The 16,639-nt window shown below is 38.2% G+C and overlaps 1 protein-coding gene across 15 annotated transcripts in view; it reads left to right on the top strand.

The window, feature by feature from the left end:
- C6H6orf89 (chromosome 6 C6orf89 homolog) overlaps positions 1-16,639 on the top strand; it is a 40,743-nt gene that overhangs the window by 6,765 nt on the left and 17,339 nt on the right. For 8 of the 15 annotated variants that reach the window (XR_013091639.1, XR_013091638.1, XM_076858799.2 and 5 more), the window contains 2 exons: positions 7,255-7,462; positions 7,890-8,103. Coding sequence is in view for 13 of the 15 variants with exons in the window: in XM_076858799.2 (XP_076714914.1) it covers positions 7,255-7,462; positions 7,890-8,103 (422 nt within the window). In the remaining 2 variants the exon portion in view is untranslated. Of the gene's footprint in view, positions 1-1,295; positions 1,388-7,254; positions 7,463-7,889; positions 8,104-16,639 lie in introns of all 15 variants that reach the window. The other 7 variants (XM_076858806.1, XM_076858802.1, XM_076858808.2 and 4 more) reach the window with 1 other exon arrangement.

Here is a 16,639-nt window from a genome sequence, read left to right as displayed (position 1 = left end):
CACTGGTCCTTCCCAGACACTAGATGTCTCTATCCACGAGGCTTCCAAAGCTCCTGACAAGTAATTCTGTTAGATTTGCCCCTACCCTGTTTCTTCATAGACGAGACCAGAAGGAACTGAGTAGGACATCTCATTGAAACGTTCATTGTTCCCTCCTATTCCTGAAATACTCCTTTAGAAGTGAAGCAGCTCTCTGGCTTACCTCCCACAGGCCTCTTTGTTTTTTGTTTATTTGTTTTATTTTGTTTTTGAGGTACTGGGAATTGAACCCAGGGCCTCTTGCATGCTAGGCAAATGTTCTACCACTGAGCTGCATCACCAGCCTTCACAGGCCTCTCTTGAAAGCAAGATTTTTCAACCTCAGCTTTTTTTAACATTTTCAGCAGGACAGCTTTTTGTTGGGTGAGGGTTAGGGGTGACTTTCCTGTGCATTGTATGATGTTTAGTCTTTATCCATTGGATACCACTCCTCCAGTATTGACAGAATATTTCCAGACATCACCCAATGTCCCCTGATGAGCAGAATCACTCCTAGTTGAAAACTACTGTTCTAAAACAGTACAATACCATTAATCAGTGAGGAAGAGGCTTAAAAGCTTCTGTGCCTGAGTCCTACTAATGGAGGATCAGTATAATAGTCCCTGTTCTGGCAAGTTCAGTTACTTGTGATCTGAAAATATCAAGTGGAAAAATTTAGAAATAAATAGTTTATGTTTTAAATTGTGTGCTGTTCTAAGTGCTGTCCTAGCCAGAGTGTCAGTCATCTCTTGTTTAGTATATCTACTCTACACATGCTACCTGTCACCTACCACTTGCCCATTGGTTACTTGGTAACCATGTAGGTTATCAGATTGTTGCAGTATGTCAGTGCTTGTGATCAAGTAGCTTATATAGTAGCCTAATGCTACGTTACAGTGCCTGTGTTCATTCTCACCTAATCTCATCATGTAGACATGTATCATTCACATCATCACCAGAAGGGTGAGAATAATCCAATAAGATGTTTTGAGAAAGAACACATTCGTATAACTTTTATCACAGTTTTTTGTTATAATTGTTCTATTTTAATATTAGTTATTATTGTTAATATCTTACTGTGCTTTATTTGTAAGTTAAACGTTATCATAGGAAAAAACATGGTATATATAAGGTTTGGTACCATCCATGGTTTTAGGCATCCATTGGGGGTCTTGAAGTGGATTCCCCACAATTTAGGCAGAGCTACTGTGTGTCCAGGATGATGCGTGATACCTTGAATTCGTAACTCCACTAGTGATCATGCCTTGCCCTTTCAGGTTTAAGCCACTGTTAAGAATCAAGCTCACTCTTCTGAACTTCCCTCTGTGGCAAAGCTTACTTCTGCCAGAGTTGGACCTTCTTTCTGGAGGTAAATGGACTTCCATTAAGCCTCAGCTGATTTCATTCAGTCCTCTCATGCTTGATGCTTAGCCATGATTTTGTGTTGTTGTTGTTGTTGTTTAATAAAAGAGACAGGAGATTTTGTTGTTCAGTTAACATCACATCCTACAAAATGCCAATAGCATCCTTCTGGATGACAGTCAGAAATGTCTCCAGTTTGATGATAGAGGTATGACTCAGTGGTGAAGCACTTGCTTAGGGGATGTGATATTCTGAGTTCAATCCCTAGCGCAGGGGGGAAAAAAAAAGAAGTCCCCAGTTTAAACAAACAAACAAAAAAAATGTTGCCTCTGGGATCACTGGTCACAAAACCAAGATGTGAAAAATACTGTAATGATTTATCACTTTACTCTTTTTGCAGGAATCTTTGTAGCAACATATAGCCCCACAACTATCTGTTGTCAATCTCTGACTCACTTTGTGCCCAGTGATGTTCTTTAAGAGTAGCTGTGGTATTTTTTTCTTTTTTGGTTATAAAATTAATACAGGAAGTTTAGAAAATATGAAAAAGCACCAAAAAAATCAACTATAATCTCATCTCCCAGAGATCTTCTCCTGACTTACTAATTGGATATATATTAATTTCTGGGGTGTTTTGATTGGTGGTGGTGTTGGTATGACTCTTAATGCTTTGCCATCCCTTCTGACTTCTAATCCAGAATAGCTTAGTGAAAAGAATGTGAGGTCCTGTTGCAGCTCAGGTGACAGCTAACTGGATGGTCTCAGGTAAGTTACTCCTCCAACCTCGAAATCAAGATATTGGAACCTGAAGTGATTATCTAACAAAATAGTTAACAGTTGCAATCGACAGTTGTTGAGCATATGCATTAAAAGACTTTCTGTTGGGGAAAAAAAACTATTAATAGATGGATTTCTAAATCCTTTGTAGTAGTTTCACCATCCTCTACCCATTTTTTTGTTATCTTTAACAACAAATATATGCAAACACCTTTTTTATTCCAGACAATTACCATAGTAAGGATCCATGAGCTATTTCCTGCTTTCATAGACCTTAGAATCTAGTGGCTGGACAATGGGTGGGGTAGAACATAGGAAAATAGTAGTGTTATAAATGTTGCAATAGGGATAGATTCAAATTCTATAAGTACACATTTTTAAGGCATCTTTTTTGAGATATAATTTACTTACTCTTTTTTTTAATATTTATTTTTTTTAGTATTTGGCGGACACAACATCTTTGTCTGTATGTGGTGCTGAGGATCGAACCCGGGCCGCACGCATGCCAGGCGAGCGCGCTACCGCTTGAGCCACATCCCCAGCCCGAGATATAATTTATATGTCACAAAATTCACCCATTTGAAATGTATAATTCAGTGACTTTTAATATATACAGAAAGTTGTGTAGTCATCAATGCAGTTTAAGTTTAGAAACATTTTTGTAACTCTGGAAAGAAACCCTGTGCCTATTACCAGTCATTCCCCATTCTCTCCACTATTTTCCCCTAGGCAACTATTTATTAATCTTTTTTTGGGGTACCAGGGATTGAACTCAGGGGCACTTGGCCACAGAGCCACATCCCCAGCACTATTTTGTATTTTATTTAGAGACAGGGTCTCACTGAATTGCTTAGTGCCTCATGTCGCTGAGGCTGGCTTTGAACTCTGAGATATTCCTGCCTCAGCCTCCAAAGCCACTGGGATTACAGGCATGCGCCACCACACCTGGTTTATTAATCTGTTTCTCTCTATATTGATTGCCTATTTTTTATTTTCTATATAAATGTAGTTGTACAATAAATGGTCTTTTGTGACTGTATTCTTTCACTTAGCATACTGTTTTTAACTTTCATCCATGGTGTTGCATTCATTTGGTACTTAATCCTTTTTTTTTTTTTTTTTTTTGGTAGTTTTATATGGACAGAATGCCTTTATTTCATTTGTTTATTTTATTTTATTTATTTTTTTAAAGAGAGAATTTTTTTAATGCGGGCCGCACGCATGCCAGGTGAGTGCGCTACCGCCTGAGCCACATCCCCAGCCCCTCATTTGTTTATTTTAATTTTTCTTATGTGGTGCTGAGGATTGAACCCAGTGCCTCATGCATGCCAGGTAAGCACTATGCCACTGAGCTACAGCCCCAGCCCACTTAATCACATTTTGTTTATCCATTCATTGACATTAGGTTGCTTTTGTTTTGGAAAATATGTTGCTATTCATGCAATATTTTTTTTGTGTATATGGTACTGGGGATTTAATCCAGGGATACTTTACCACTGAGCTTCATCCTCAGACCTATTATTATTATTATTATTATTATTATTGTCATTATCATTTTTAAAAATTTTTATACCTTTATTTTTTACTTATTGATTTTTTTTTTTTTTTTAATGTGGTACTGAGGATCGAACCCAGGGCCTTGCACGTGCTAGGCGAACGCTCTATCGCTGAGCCACAACTTCAGCCCCTGTCATTATCATTTTATTTTATTTTTATCCAAATGTTATCTCACTAAGTTGCTGAGGCTGGCCTCAAACTTGCCATCCTCCTGCTTTTGCCTTCTGAATTTCTGGGATTATACATGTGTGGATTATAGACATGTGCCACTGTGTCCAGTTTTCTTTTTTATTTTGGTTTTGGTGGTGCTGGGGATTGAATCCAGGCCAGGCAAGTGCTCTACCCCTGAACCACATCCCCAGCCCCACACATGTACAAGTTTATGTGCGCATATTTCAGTTTCTTCAGGTGTATACCTAGGAGTAGAATGGCTGGGTCATATGTTAATTCTGTGTTTAACTTTTTGAGAAATTCTGACTGTTTTCTGTAGCAACTATATTGTTTTACATTTCTACAACAGTGTACTGTCCACTCACTTCACATATTTCATACCAGAAACCTGAAAAAGCACTGACGTGGTACACATGTATTCTTTCAATAAGATGTCATTATCTGTAAGGTAGAGAACAACAATCATGTTGCTCCAAGAGAAAAAGGGAGGCCTGAAATGTCACAGCTCGGCACCCATCAGTGTATCTCCTGTTCCAGCAGAGCACCTCTCAAAGACCCATTCTGTTTGGTCCCCTTTATGCCTTTAAACGTTTGGTTTAGGTCTTAACTTGGCCTGCACATTAAAGAGCTTTAATAAATGCTCATACCTGTCCATACCAGTTAAATCAGAATTGCTGTATTAATGATAGACTAACAGGCATGTAATCTAGCCTTGCATGCAAGTTCCTGTCGCTCCATGTCCTCACCAACACTTAGCTGATTTTTTTTATCATAACCATCCTGAAGTGGTATCCCAATGTGATTTTGGTCTACATTTCTCTGTGGGTTTTTTTCTTTTTTTTTCTTTTTTCAGTGCTGGGAATGGAACCCCAGACTCTGTGTGTGCTAGGCAAGTGCTTTACCACTGACCCACACTTCCAGCTCAATCTGCATTTCTCTGATGGTTAAAGATGTTGAACATTTCTTCATGTACTTATTTGCCATTTGTACATCTTTTTTAGGAGAAACTGCTGTTTTTTGCCTATTCTTTTGCTTATGTTTTTTGTCTTTTTATTATTGATTTTTAAGGATTCTTACGTATTCTGGATACAACCCCCTTATTGGATACACGATTTACAAATACTTTTTTCCGATATGTGGTTGTCTTTCACTTTCTTCTTTTCCTTTTCTTTTGATGGTGCTGGAGATTGAACCCAAGGCCTCACACATACTAAGCACTTGCTAAGCACTGAGCTATACCCGAGCCCCATTTCATTTCTATGATGTTATCATTTGCAGCATATTTTTAATTTTTTTGTTGAAATCCAGTTTCTTTTTTCTTTTTAATATTTTTTAAAGAGAGAGAAATTTTTTAATGTTTATTTTTTAGTTTTCGGTGGACATAACATTTTTATCTTATTTGTATGTGGTGCTGAGGATCGAACCCAGCTACCGCTTGAGCCATATCCCCAGCCCCTTATTGTTTCTTTTGCTGCTTAGTATGCTTTTGGTGTCATACCTAAGAAACCAATATCTAATTCAATATCATGAAGTGTTTCCCCTATGTTTTCTTCTCAGAGTTTTATTGTTTTGGCTTATGAATTTAGGACTTTGATCCATTTTGAGTTAATTTTTGTTTATAGTATAAAGACGCATCTAACTTCATTCTTTTACATATAGCTGTCCAGTGGTTCTAGCACCATTTGTTGAAGATACACTCTTTCTTCTTTTGGTCCTGGAATTGAACCCAGGACCTCATGTAAGCTAGGCAAATGCTTTTCCACTAAGCTACGTTCCCAACCCTTTTTATTTTTTTATTTTGAGGCAAATTGTCTAGGCTGACCTCAAATTTGCAATCCTCTTCCCTCAGCCTCCTGAGAAGCTGGGATTACAGGCTTATGCCAGCATGCGTGGCCATCCAAAATGTCTTTTTTTTTTTTTTTAAATTATTTATTTATTTAGCTATTGGCGGACACAACATCTTTGTTTGTATGTGGTGCTGAGGATCGAACCCGGGCCGCACGCATGCCAGGCGAGCGCGCTACCGCTTGAGCCACATCCCCAGCCCCAAAATGTCTTTTGTCCAAATGTTAAAATGAAGGCATAAATGGTCTGGAGGAAAAAAAAAAAAAAGAACTTTGTGCTGAGGCACAAAGTTCAGTGGCAGAGTGCTTGCCTAGTATGTGTGAGGCACTGGGTTTAATCCTCACTACCACATAAAAATAAATATATAAAATAAAGGCATTCTCTTCATATACAACTCCAAAAAAATTAAAACACTTTAAGCAAAAGCAAAGTTGTTGTGAGGCACTCAGCTAGAACACAGGATGCCTGATGCATGTCCAGGGTTGTGAGATTTCAGGCCTCCTTTTCTCTGCTGAAGCAACAAGACTATTGTCCTCTACCCTACAGGTGGTAGCATCTTCTTACTGAAAGAATGCATGTGTGTCATGTCAGAGCTTTTTGAGGTTAGAAGCACTTTGGGAACGAAATGTGTGAAACACAACAAGTATCTGATTTCACTTTTCAAATGGTACAGAGAGGTTTTACCATTTATTGTGTGGCCACTGAACAATCTGGCTTTGAAATAATATAAATCAAAATTTGAAATTAGTGCAAACCTTATATTTTAAGTAAAGTACAAATGAAATGCCATATATTGTCTAAAATTCTGTTTATGGAATGCCACAGGCCTGAAGTTGCAAGATGTGAACAGCTCCCATGCCATGGTTTTTGGTTGTCTGAAACCCTTGCTTGGTTTTCAGATCAGTTCCTCCTCTTGTGGTGCTTAAAGATCAGCCCTGGTGGAATTGTATAGAAATAACTGATCAACATCATTGTCCGTATTCCATTTATGTTTATTTTGGTAAACGACCAGTAGGATATCTTCTGGGATTTGTTTCAGAAATCTTTTTGGATGTCATCATGCTTCAGGGTCCCATTAGGGATTTATTATGCTCCAAACCAGTGCTCCTTAAAGTGTTTGAAAGCTAGTGAAATTGTTTGAGAGAGATGCTGCTATGTAGGATGTTACTAGCCCACAGTTGAATAACATTGAAAAACTTGCAAAAAGCTAGGTGCGGTGGTGCATGTGTATACTTCCAGCTACTGGGGAGGCTGAGGCAGGAGGATCACTTGATTCCAAGAATTCAAGATTATCCTGGAAAACATAATGAGATCCCATCTTAAACAAACAAATAAATTTAATAGTTTGACATTGTCTCATCTTTCTTACTATGTTTAATAAGAGTATCTATAGTAGATTGGGAATAACATAAAGCTGGTCCTTTATCTCAGAGGGTGAAGAAACACTGCTCTAAAGGAAGTAGCCTTGAGGAGGAGTACTTTAATGAAGCCACCTTTATTTTACATTTATTTTCTATTTCTCAGGGATTTTGTATTGGAAGACATGGATCTTGCTGCTAATGAGCTCAGCATTTATGACAAACTTTCAGAGACTGTTGATTTGGTGAGACAGACAGGCCATCAATGTGGCATGTCAGAGAAGGCTATTGAAAAATTTATCAGACAGCTGCTGGAAAAGAATGAACCTCAGAGGGGGCCACCCCAGTATCCTCTCCTTATAGCTGTATATAAGGTAAAAATAAAATCACTTCGAGCACAAACTCTTCAACATTGTCCCACATATTGTTGACTGATTCTACCATTTGAAACTTGATTTTTCTATGAATAAATTGGCCTTTGCTCTTGTTGTTTTGTTACTGGAAAATTTGACTATGTTGTTCATCATCACAGATGAAAACTGTATGTTTATAATGAAACTATTTGTGTATATTTTTTTAGTGGTAGACATAACCTCTGATTGTATGATAGGGACTTGGTGAGCCTTCGGGTCCTCCTAGTTCTCAAACTTTAAATGCTTTCAGAAGTGAAAGTAAATGGCTTGTTTATGAAAGCAGATTTATTCTTCTGGAAGTATCAGAAAAGGGCTATGTTTTTTTCTTGGCCTTAAGGTATTTTGTTGTTGGGACAATTATTAATCTTTTTCTAATCTTTCCTTGTAGGTCCTTGTAACTCTGGGATTAATCTTGCTCACTGCCTACTTTGTGATTCAACCTTTCAGCCCATTAGCACCAGAACCAGTGCATTCTGGCGCTCATACCTGGCGCTCACTCATCCGTCACATTCGGCTGATGTCCTTGCCCATTACCAAGAAATATATGCCAGAAAATAAGGGAGTTTCTCTGCGTGGGGGTGACGAAGACAGACCCTTTCCAGGTAGAATGCTGCATCTACTACCTATGAGATAGTTTTCCTGACAGTATTTGATGGGAAAGGAAGTAACATTTATTGAAACCTAATGAGTGACATCTTTCCTATATTGTCTTATTTAATTCAGTCCCCACTAAAACTCAATAGGATGGTGTTTTAGTCAGTTTATTCTCTTCTGTGACTAAAAGAACTGACCAGAACAATTTTAGGGAAGGAAAAGTTTATATGAGGGCTCACAAGTTTCAGAGGTCTAAATCCATAGAGAGTAGACTCCATTCCTTGGGGCTCCACGAGGGGCAGAACATCGTGGCAGAGAGTGTGGCAGAGGGAATCAGCTCACATGATGACCAGGAATCGGAGAGAGAGAGATGTCCCCTTGGATACCAATAAATACCCCAAAGCCATGCCCCGCGTCCTCCAGTCACACCCCACCTGCCTCTAGTTACCACTCAGTCAATCCTATTGGGGATTAATTTGCTGATTGGTTTAAGGCTCTCATAACCTGATCAGTTCCCCTCTGAACCCTCTTGCATTGTCTCACTGTGAGCTTTTGGGGGACACCTCACATGCAAACCATAACAGATGGGTTTTGTTATCTCTGTTTTGCAGATGGATAAACTGAGGCTCAGAGAAATTAAGAAACTTGCCAGAGAAACACATCTATGTGGTGTGTTTTCACTAGAACACACATCTTGAGAATGAATGTTTATGAAGGATTTGACTGATTTTTTTCCCCTGCTTTCTCTCCTATGGTTCCTATCCATAATGGATGTTTAATATACAACTATTAATTTACTGAAAGTGTCAGAGTTCAGCTTGTTTTTTTTCTTTTAAAATTTTTTGTAGTTGTAGATGGACAGAATGCCTTTATTTTATTTGTTTATTTTTATGTGGTGCTGAGAATCAAACCCAGTGCCTCACACATGCTAAGCAAGCGCTCTACCACTGAGCTACAACCCCAGCCCCGAATGTATCAATTTTGATACACATCAAGTTTAAGAAACACTTAAATTTAGTAACAGTGCATCAGTGATCATGTAGGAATTTCTAGTCTGACAGGACCATTTGAAGGGTTTCTTTTTGAGATAGTGAACATGTGATAAGACTTAAAATTTATTTTTTGAGAAGGAATAGAGGGATCTTGGAAATTTTTTTCAGTACCAAAGCTCAAGCCCAGAGCATTGTGCACACCAGGCAAGCACTCTACTAGTGAGCTACACCCTCAGCCCCTCTCTCCTTTTTTGTGGTTTTTTATATTATTTGGATATATAGGAAATGTGTACATTAATATCACAAGTGTAGAGTTTTTTTGTGTGTAACTGTTTTGAAACCTGTAGGATTTAGGATAACTTTTAGGAAATATGTTTTCAGGAAAAAAAATTATTAGTTTAAATCAAGCTTTCTAATTATAATGCCATTCTTTAAGCCAAAACCTAATCAGTCATAAAAATTATCTCTTGAATTGGGTTTCCTTTGAAAGCTATTTTTGTACATTTGAGGAAGTCATGAAAAGATTTTCAAAATTAATCAAAATCAGAGGAAGGAGCCAGGTGTGGTGGTACATGCCTGTTATCCCAGCTTCTCAGGAGGTTGAAACAGGAGGAGCATAAGTTTGAGGGTCACAAGTTCAGTAACTTAGTGAAACCCTGACTCAGAATAAAAAAGGACTGGGAATGTAGCTGAGTAGTAGAATGCCCCTGGATTCAATCCCTAGCCATGAAAAATAAGTAAAAATACAAAATTAGGGGCGGACCACTGGCGCTGTAGCTCAGTGGTTAGAGTGCTCGCCTTGCTCGGGTGAGGCATTGGGTTCTATCCTCAGCACCACATTAAAAATAGATAAATGAATAAAGGTATTGTGTCCATCTACAACTAAAAAAATACCAAACCAGAGGAAGGGAACATTGTAAGATAAAAAAGTGTCTTGGGTTTTTGTTTTTTTTTCTTTTAAGTCAACAGCTCACATATTTAGTTTTTAAATTCTAGATATAGCTTTCTTATATTTATTGGGAAGATTATTTTTGAATGTCATCAATATAACTCAAAAATTAAGTTTCCAATTTCTGTCAGGAAAGTCCAGGGCATCTGGAGAAAAGAACCAGAGAACCTTGTCAGTTAGCCCAGACACATCCTCCTTTGCTGACGGTCTTCCCCTCACAGCCTCTGCAGAAGTAGCGTCTGCTCTTTGGCACGTGGGATGAAGTAAACAGGACCTGGTTGATGGTTCTTTCCCCTGCTTCATTAGAGAAAGTCTTCATAGACAAGCAAAAAAATGAGAATTGATCAAGGGACAATGATTGCTCCTCCTCTAAATTATAGTTTAAAAGTTTAAGAAACTTCAGTGTCTTTTCAGAAATCCTAATTATTTGGTTCATTTAAAATTTTTTAAAAATATATCTATTTTTTTTTAGTTTTAGGTGGACACAATATCTCTATTTTATTTTTATGTGGTGCTGAGGATCAAACCCAGGGCCTCACGTGTGGTGCGAGAATTGAACCCAGTGCCTCATGCATGCTAGGCGAGCACTCTACCACTGAGCCACAACCCTAGCCCCCACTTAAAATTAGTATTTTGCCCTGCAGATTGAAATCCAGTGAGTCCATGGAAGTATATGGTTTTAGCTCATTAATGTTGTTGATTCTATAAAAGTACTTACTTGACTTAGAAGTGTAGATACTGACTCACCATATTTTCCTGTGTGGTAGTTCTGCAAAATTGTAAACATTAAAACAACAGTGTTTTGCAGGGTATTTAGAAGGAAAGTTAAGATGGCATAATGATATGAGGGGTAAATAGAATTGGGTGTGAGAATTAGGAACCTCTGGGCCTTTAAGAAGGCTGGAAAAGTAAAACTATAATTCTTAAAGTATGGCTAAAAAAAAAGGAAAACAACCAACAACTCTTTTCAGCTAATGATCGATAGTAGTACCTTTGAAATAAAGGCAGTAGGAGAATGCTCTGGCAGGTTTCCCTAAGGAAACCCTGTGAGCATATTGTTTCCTTAAGTGTGGCTTGTCTGATGCTCCCAGGGTCAGCTGGTGCTCCTTGCAGTGGCACCTTGGGAATGACAATCAGATCTTGACCACCCAGTTTTCTGCAGAAGGTCCAACTTGTAGAAAAGAGTGGGAGGTTACAGTTTTTGTACCTAGACTTCAAGGCTATGTTTGGTCTAGGAGATTGTTTTTGACTTTCAAACAGGGAAATAATTCCAAATCATGGTGAGAATTTGGACTACAGGTCGTGAGTTTTATTGAACTCATATATGTACATAGAGTTTCTCTTCTCCCTGCTTTTTTTTTTTTTCTTCTATGTAAATAACTGATATGGGAGTATATCCGGAGTAAAACTATTATTGGCATTGTGCTTTTCTTCCTTATCTCTGTTACCTAGAGGAAATTTTGAAAGAAAAATGGGCAGTTACTGTGTTCCTTTCACTGGCCTTTCTGTCTGGTGCTGTAGAAAGAATGAGTAGAAACAGGGGACAGAAAGAAGCAAGTTGCAGTAACTTAATATAATTGAAAAAGCATTGTGAGCTTGGGTTCCATGGGATGGTCCTTCTGTGTGCTCTTGACTGTTTCCCAGGATGGGGTTTTGCTCATTTTGTGGCATGATGGCTCCTGCCATATGTAGAGAAAATATCACATGAAACGTTTACAGGTAGACGCACAAAAGCCCACTGTAGTCTGGTCATATCTCTGTTTCGGGGGATTCTGTAGAAGGGGAGGAAGAGCCTACACTGTTCCCCTACCCCATCCCCAAATAGTCCTCTGCCTGCCCATTCCTCGTGCCCTTTCCATTAAATACAAGCACATACTTTATCCATCTTGGTGATCTCAAGGCTAAGAAAGCAAAAGTAGCTCTTGAAATTTGGATGGCATAGGCTAGCCCATTCCAGTGAACCTTCCCCCTCATTTCCCCTTTTCCTTTGCTGGCACCCTCTTTGCCACATGCTTCTGCTCCTCTTGGGTTCCCCTCCAGGGGACTGATGCTGCCTTCTTTTTTTTTTTTTTTAAGATTTTTTTTAGTTGTCAATGGACCTTTATTTTACTTATTTCTATGTGGTGCTGAGGATCAAACCCAGTGCCTCACACGTGCCAGGAGAGTGCTCTACCAGCCCGGGACTGCCTTCTGAAATGACTCAGTTCCACATTTCAAACTTGATATTCTTGGCTTAAGTTTTCATGATCTCCAAAGACATTTTTTATTCGGAAGATACATAAAACAACACATACATACAAAGAGGCATAATGTTTTGGTTCAAAAAAATTTCTTTTTGAGGGGTATTGGGGATGAACCCAAGATCTCTCACATGGTAAGCACACGCTGTACCATTAAGCTACACCCCCAGCCTTATGTACTTTATACACACAAACACTTTTTTGCTTCACAATCACATAAAGGGGCTTCTGTAGGTATTATTTTTGGCTAGACTCATGGAATTACTTTCTTAGGCTACTAAACCAAAGTATCACAGGCTTGAGTAGCTTAAGACAACATAATCTGTTCTCTCAGTTCTAGAGACTGGAAGTCTGAAATCAGGGTATGGTAGGGCCGTGCTTCCTCCTGAAGCTCTTCAGCTCCTGGTGGTTGCCAACAACCCTTGGTGTGCCTTGGCTGGGGCTCCAGTCTCTGCTTTTATCTTCACATGGCTGTCTTCCCTTGTGTTGCATATCTTTTGTGTCCTCTACTCCTCCTCCTCTTTTTATTTAAAATTTTTTTTTTGATTGTCAATGGACCTTTATTTGTTTATTTATTTATTTGTTTCTTTGTTTATTTATTTATTTATATGAGGGCTGAGGATTGACCCCAGGGCCTCACACATGCCAGGCAAGTCCTCTACCACTGAATCCAGAGCCACGACAAGTCCCCTCCGCTCTTCTTATAAAGACTGTTCTAGTCAGTTTTTTCACAGCTGTGACTAAAAGACCTGACAAGAACAATGAGTGGAGGAAAAGGTTATTTGAGGGCTCACAGTCTCAGAGGTCTCATTCCATGGACAGCTGGCTTCATTCCTCAGGGTTCGAGGTGAGGCACAACAACGTGGTGGAAGACTGTGGTAGAGGAAATCTGCCCTTATGATGATTAGGAAGTAGAGAGACTGGACTTGCCACATATATAAATATATGCCCCAAAGGCACGCCCCAATGACACACCTCCTCAAGCCATCCGTCAGATGATTAATTCACTGATTGGGTTAAGGTTCTCATAACCCAATCGTTTCCCCTCTAAACCTTCTTGAATTGTCTCACAAATGAGCTTTTGGAGGACACCTCACATCCAAACCATAACAAAGATATCATTCAGATTGGATTAAGGGCCCATTTTAACTAATTGCATCTGCAGAAAACTTATTTCTGTGTAAGGTCACATTTTGAAGTCCAGAAAGGTCATAAATTTTGGATGCTATTTAACTTATTATATAATTTGGGGGAATTTTATACTCTATTCTGAGAATAGTCCACAATTTAACAAGTTTTGCTTTTCTATTATAAAAAATATACCTGACATATTTATAAACATATTTTTGTATACATGTACTGTATTTCTATAAGATATACATATGTGTGTATATTTATTTATTTATTTTGTACCAGGTGTTAAGGTTAGAGTTAGAGTTAGGGTTATACATATTAGATCTATTTCCACATTCTTTTTTCTGTTTTCTTAAGCTTTTTGCATATATATATATATATATATATATATATATATATATATTGTTTTTCCTCTGTGCAGAGGAAGCACATATAGCTTCCTCTATCTGTACACAGTTGATTTTTATTATTTATGGTAGTTATGTCTAGGGTCTGAAGTTTCTGAGAACACTAGATTAATGATTGCTAGATTACTACCTTTACAGGAAATACAGGTTAGGTACCTGCAAGCCTCTCCCACAGTTTTCTAACCAGTGCACACTTTGTTTTGTGTATGTTTCTGTTTAAAGGCCCCTTGTTGAATATATATTGTTGCTTCGTTAACATTAAATTCATAGTGAACATCATTATAATTTCTGAACAAATGCATATTTTTTTCTGCAAGGCACATCACAGCATTCTGGCATAAAGAAGACCAGGTAGCACTTTAGCATTATACTTGAGAACTTTTTTTTTCTTTTCATTAATTAACTTCATTTTTTAGAGAAGTTTTGAATTCACATCAAAATTGGGGAAGTACAGAGAGGTTGCATATGCCCTCTGACCCCATACATGCACTGTCTCTTTTAGGGGCCCTTTTAAATACAAAATCATTCAACGAAAAGCACAAAAATGCCAAAAAAGTGGCATTAAAATGGTTATGAGGGGCTGGGGTTGTGGCTCAGTGGTAGAGTACTCGACTAGCATGCTTGAGGCACTGAATTTGATCCTCCACACCACATAAATGTGAAATAAAGATATTGTGTCCAATTAAAAAACTAAAAAATAAATATTAAAAAAATAAAAATAAAATAGATTATGAATAGGATGCTTGTTTATAATATTGGAAATGGGGAAAAAACAGTAAAAGATGTTACCTTGTTCTGCCTCAGCTGGGATTTGCTGCTCTGTGAATGATACAAAAAGTATCTTGGGTATTGATTTTAGAGTATTAATTTAGGGAGTAGAGGAATTTGAAAATAGGAATTCTAATAATGAGGATTAACTTTACTATTTTAATTATTGTAACATTATAGAATGTTCTAATGTCTGGTGAAGTAAATCCCTCATTTCATTTTCAAGAATTTATTGTTAACTGGGTAAGGTGGTGCATTTGTGTAATCCCAGCTATTCAGAAGGCTGAAACAAGAGGATCATAGGTTTGAGACCATATTCAGCAATTTAGTGAGTGTGCAGGGTTTAGTACTGGGTTCAATCCCCCGTACTGAAACAAAAAGAATTTCTTGTTTATACCTCTTAAAGTCTAGTTCTAGAATAGGACAACCAATGAAAAATTAGCAAGGAATTTGAATAGATATTTCTTTAAAAATATACAGATGGCCTGTATATACATGAAAAGATCCTCAATATCATTAGGCATCAGGAGAATACAAATCAAACCACAATGAGATGCTACTTCATACCCATGAAAACGGCTGTAATAAAAAAAAAAAAGAAAAAAACAGATGTTTAACAAGCGTTTGCTTGAACATGAAGAAATTGGAACTTAATCTGCGCTGATGGGAATGTCAAATAGTGTGGCAGTTCCTCAAAGAGTTAAAACAGAGTTACTATGTGACCTAGTAATTCCATTCCTAGATAGATACTCAAGAGAGGTAAAAACATATGTCCACACAAAAGATGTAATAGAAGCATGAGTCATAATAACCCCAAAATAGAAACCACTGAAATTTTCACCAGCTGATGAACATGTAGACAAATGTGGCATATCCATACAATAAAATATCACTTGACATTAATTAAGTACAGCTGGTGGAAACCCAGGGACATTGACAATTTGGTGTGGAGAAGATTCAAGGGCCAGATCTTGATGCCCAACATTGGTTACAGGAGCAACAAGAAAACAAAGCACACGCTGCCCAGTGGCTTCCGGAAGTTCCTGGTTCACAGAGTCAAGGAGTGGAAGTGCTGCTCATGTGTAACAAACCTTACTGTGCTGAGATTGCTCACAACAATTCCTCCAAGAACCACAAAGCCATCCTGGAAAGAGCAGCGCAGCTCACCAGTTCCAACACCAAGGCTGAGCAGTGAAGAAAATTAAAAGATAGTTGACGTGCACGTTTTTTGTGTGCTTAATCACAAAACTGACAAAAAAAAAATAAAGGATGAAGTATGGATACATGCTACAACAAAGACAAGCCTTGAAGACCTATGCAAGCTGGGCATGTGGCACACACCTGTAATCCCAGTGGCTCAGGAAACTGAGGCTTGAGAAGCTGAGGTAGGATTGCGAGTTTGAAGCCAGCCTCAGCAACTTAGCGAGGCCCTAAGCACCTCATGGAGGCTCGGTCTCTAAAATATCTTAAAAAGTTGGGGAGGAGCTAGGGTTGTGGCTCAGTGGTTAAGTTCTCCTGGGTTCAGTCCCTGGTTACCAAAAAGAAAACCTATGCAGAATGAAAGAAGCTAGATATAAAAGGCCACATATAGTATGATTCCACGTATGTTGTTCAGGGTTGGACTGGGGTGGCAGGGGATTGGACATCCGTGACTGCTGATTGATACACAGTTTGTTTTTAAAATGTTGAAAATATTTTTAAATTAGTAATGAGAGTTACACAACTAGGAATTCACTAATATTCAGTGAATAATATGTTTAAACTTTTTAAATTTATTTTTTCTGGATGAATAGTCTATCTTCTGATAAATTATACTCTTTAAATGCATACATTTTATAGTATATAAATTTTATCTTAGTAAAGCTTTAAAAAAGAAACGTATTGACAACTACTTAGAGAAAGCAAAATCATGTTCTGCCCCTCCAGTCCTGCCCGCCTCTACCCAGATAGATACAGGCTTGAGCCTGTTAATAACCCATGGGCAGTCAGAGGTGGGGGTCTTTAAGTCGGTCATTTGCCCAGTGTCTGTCACATAACTGTATTCTAACTGTTCC

Source organism: Callospermophilus lateralis, chromosome 6 (assembly GCF_048772815.1).
Source record: "Callospermophilus lateralis isolate mCalLat2 chromosome 6, mCalLat2.hap1, whole genome shotgun sequence".
Taxonomy (NCBI): Eukaryota; Metazoa; Chordata; class Mammalia; order Rodentia; family Sciuridae; genus Callospermophilus; species Callospermophilus lateralis.
Note: the sequence above shows the minus strand (reverse complement) of the source record. Positions and strands in the feature narration are given on the sequence as shown.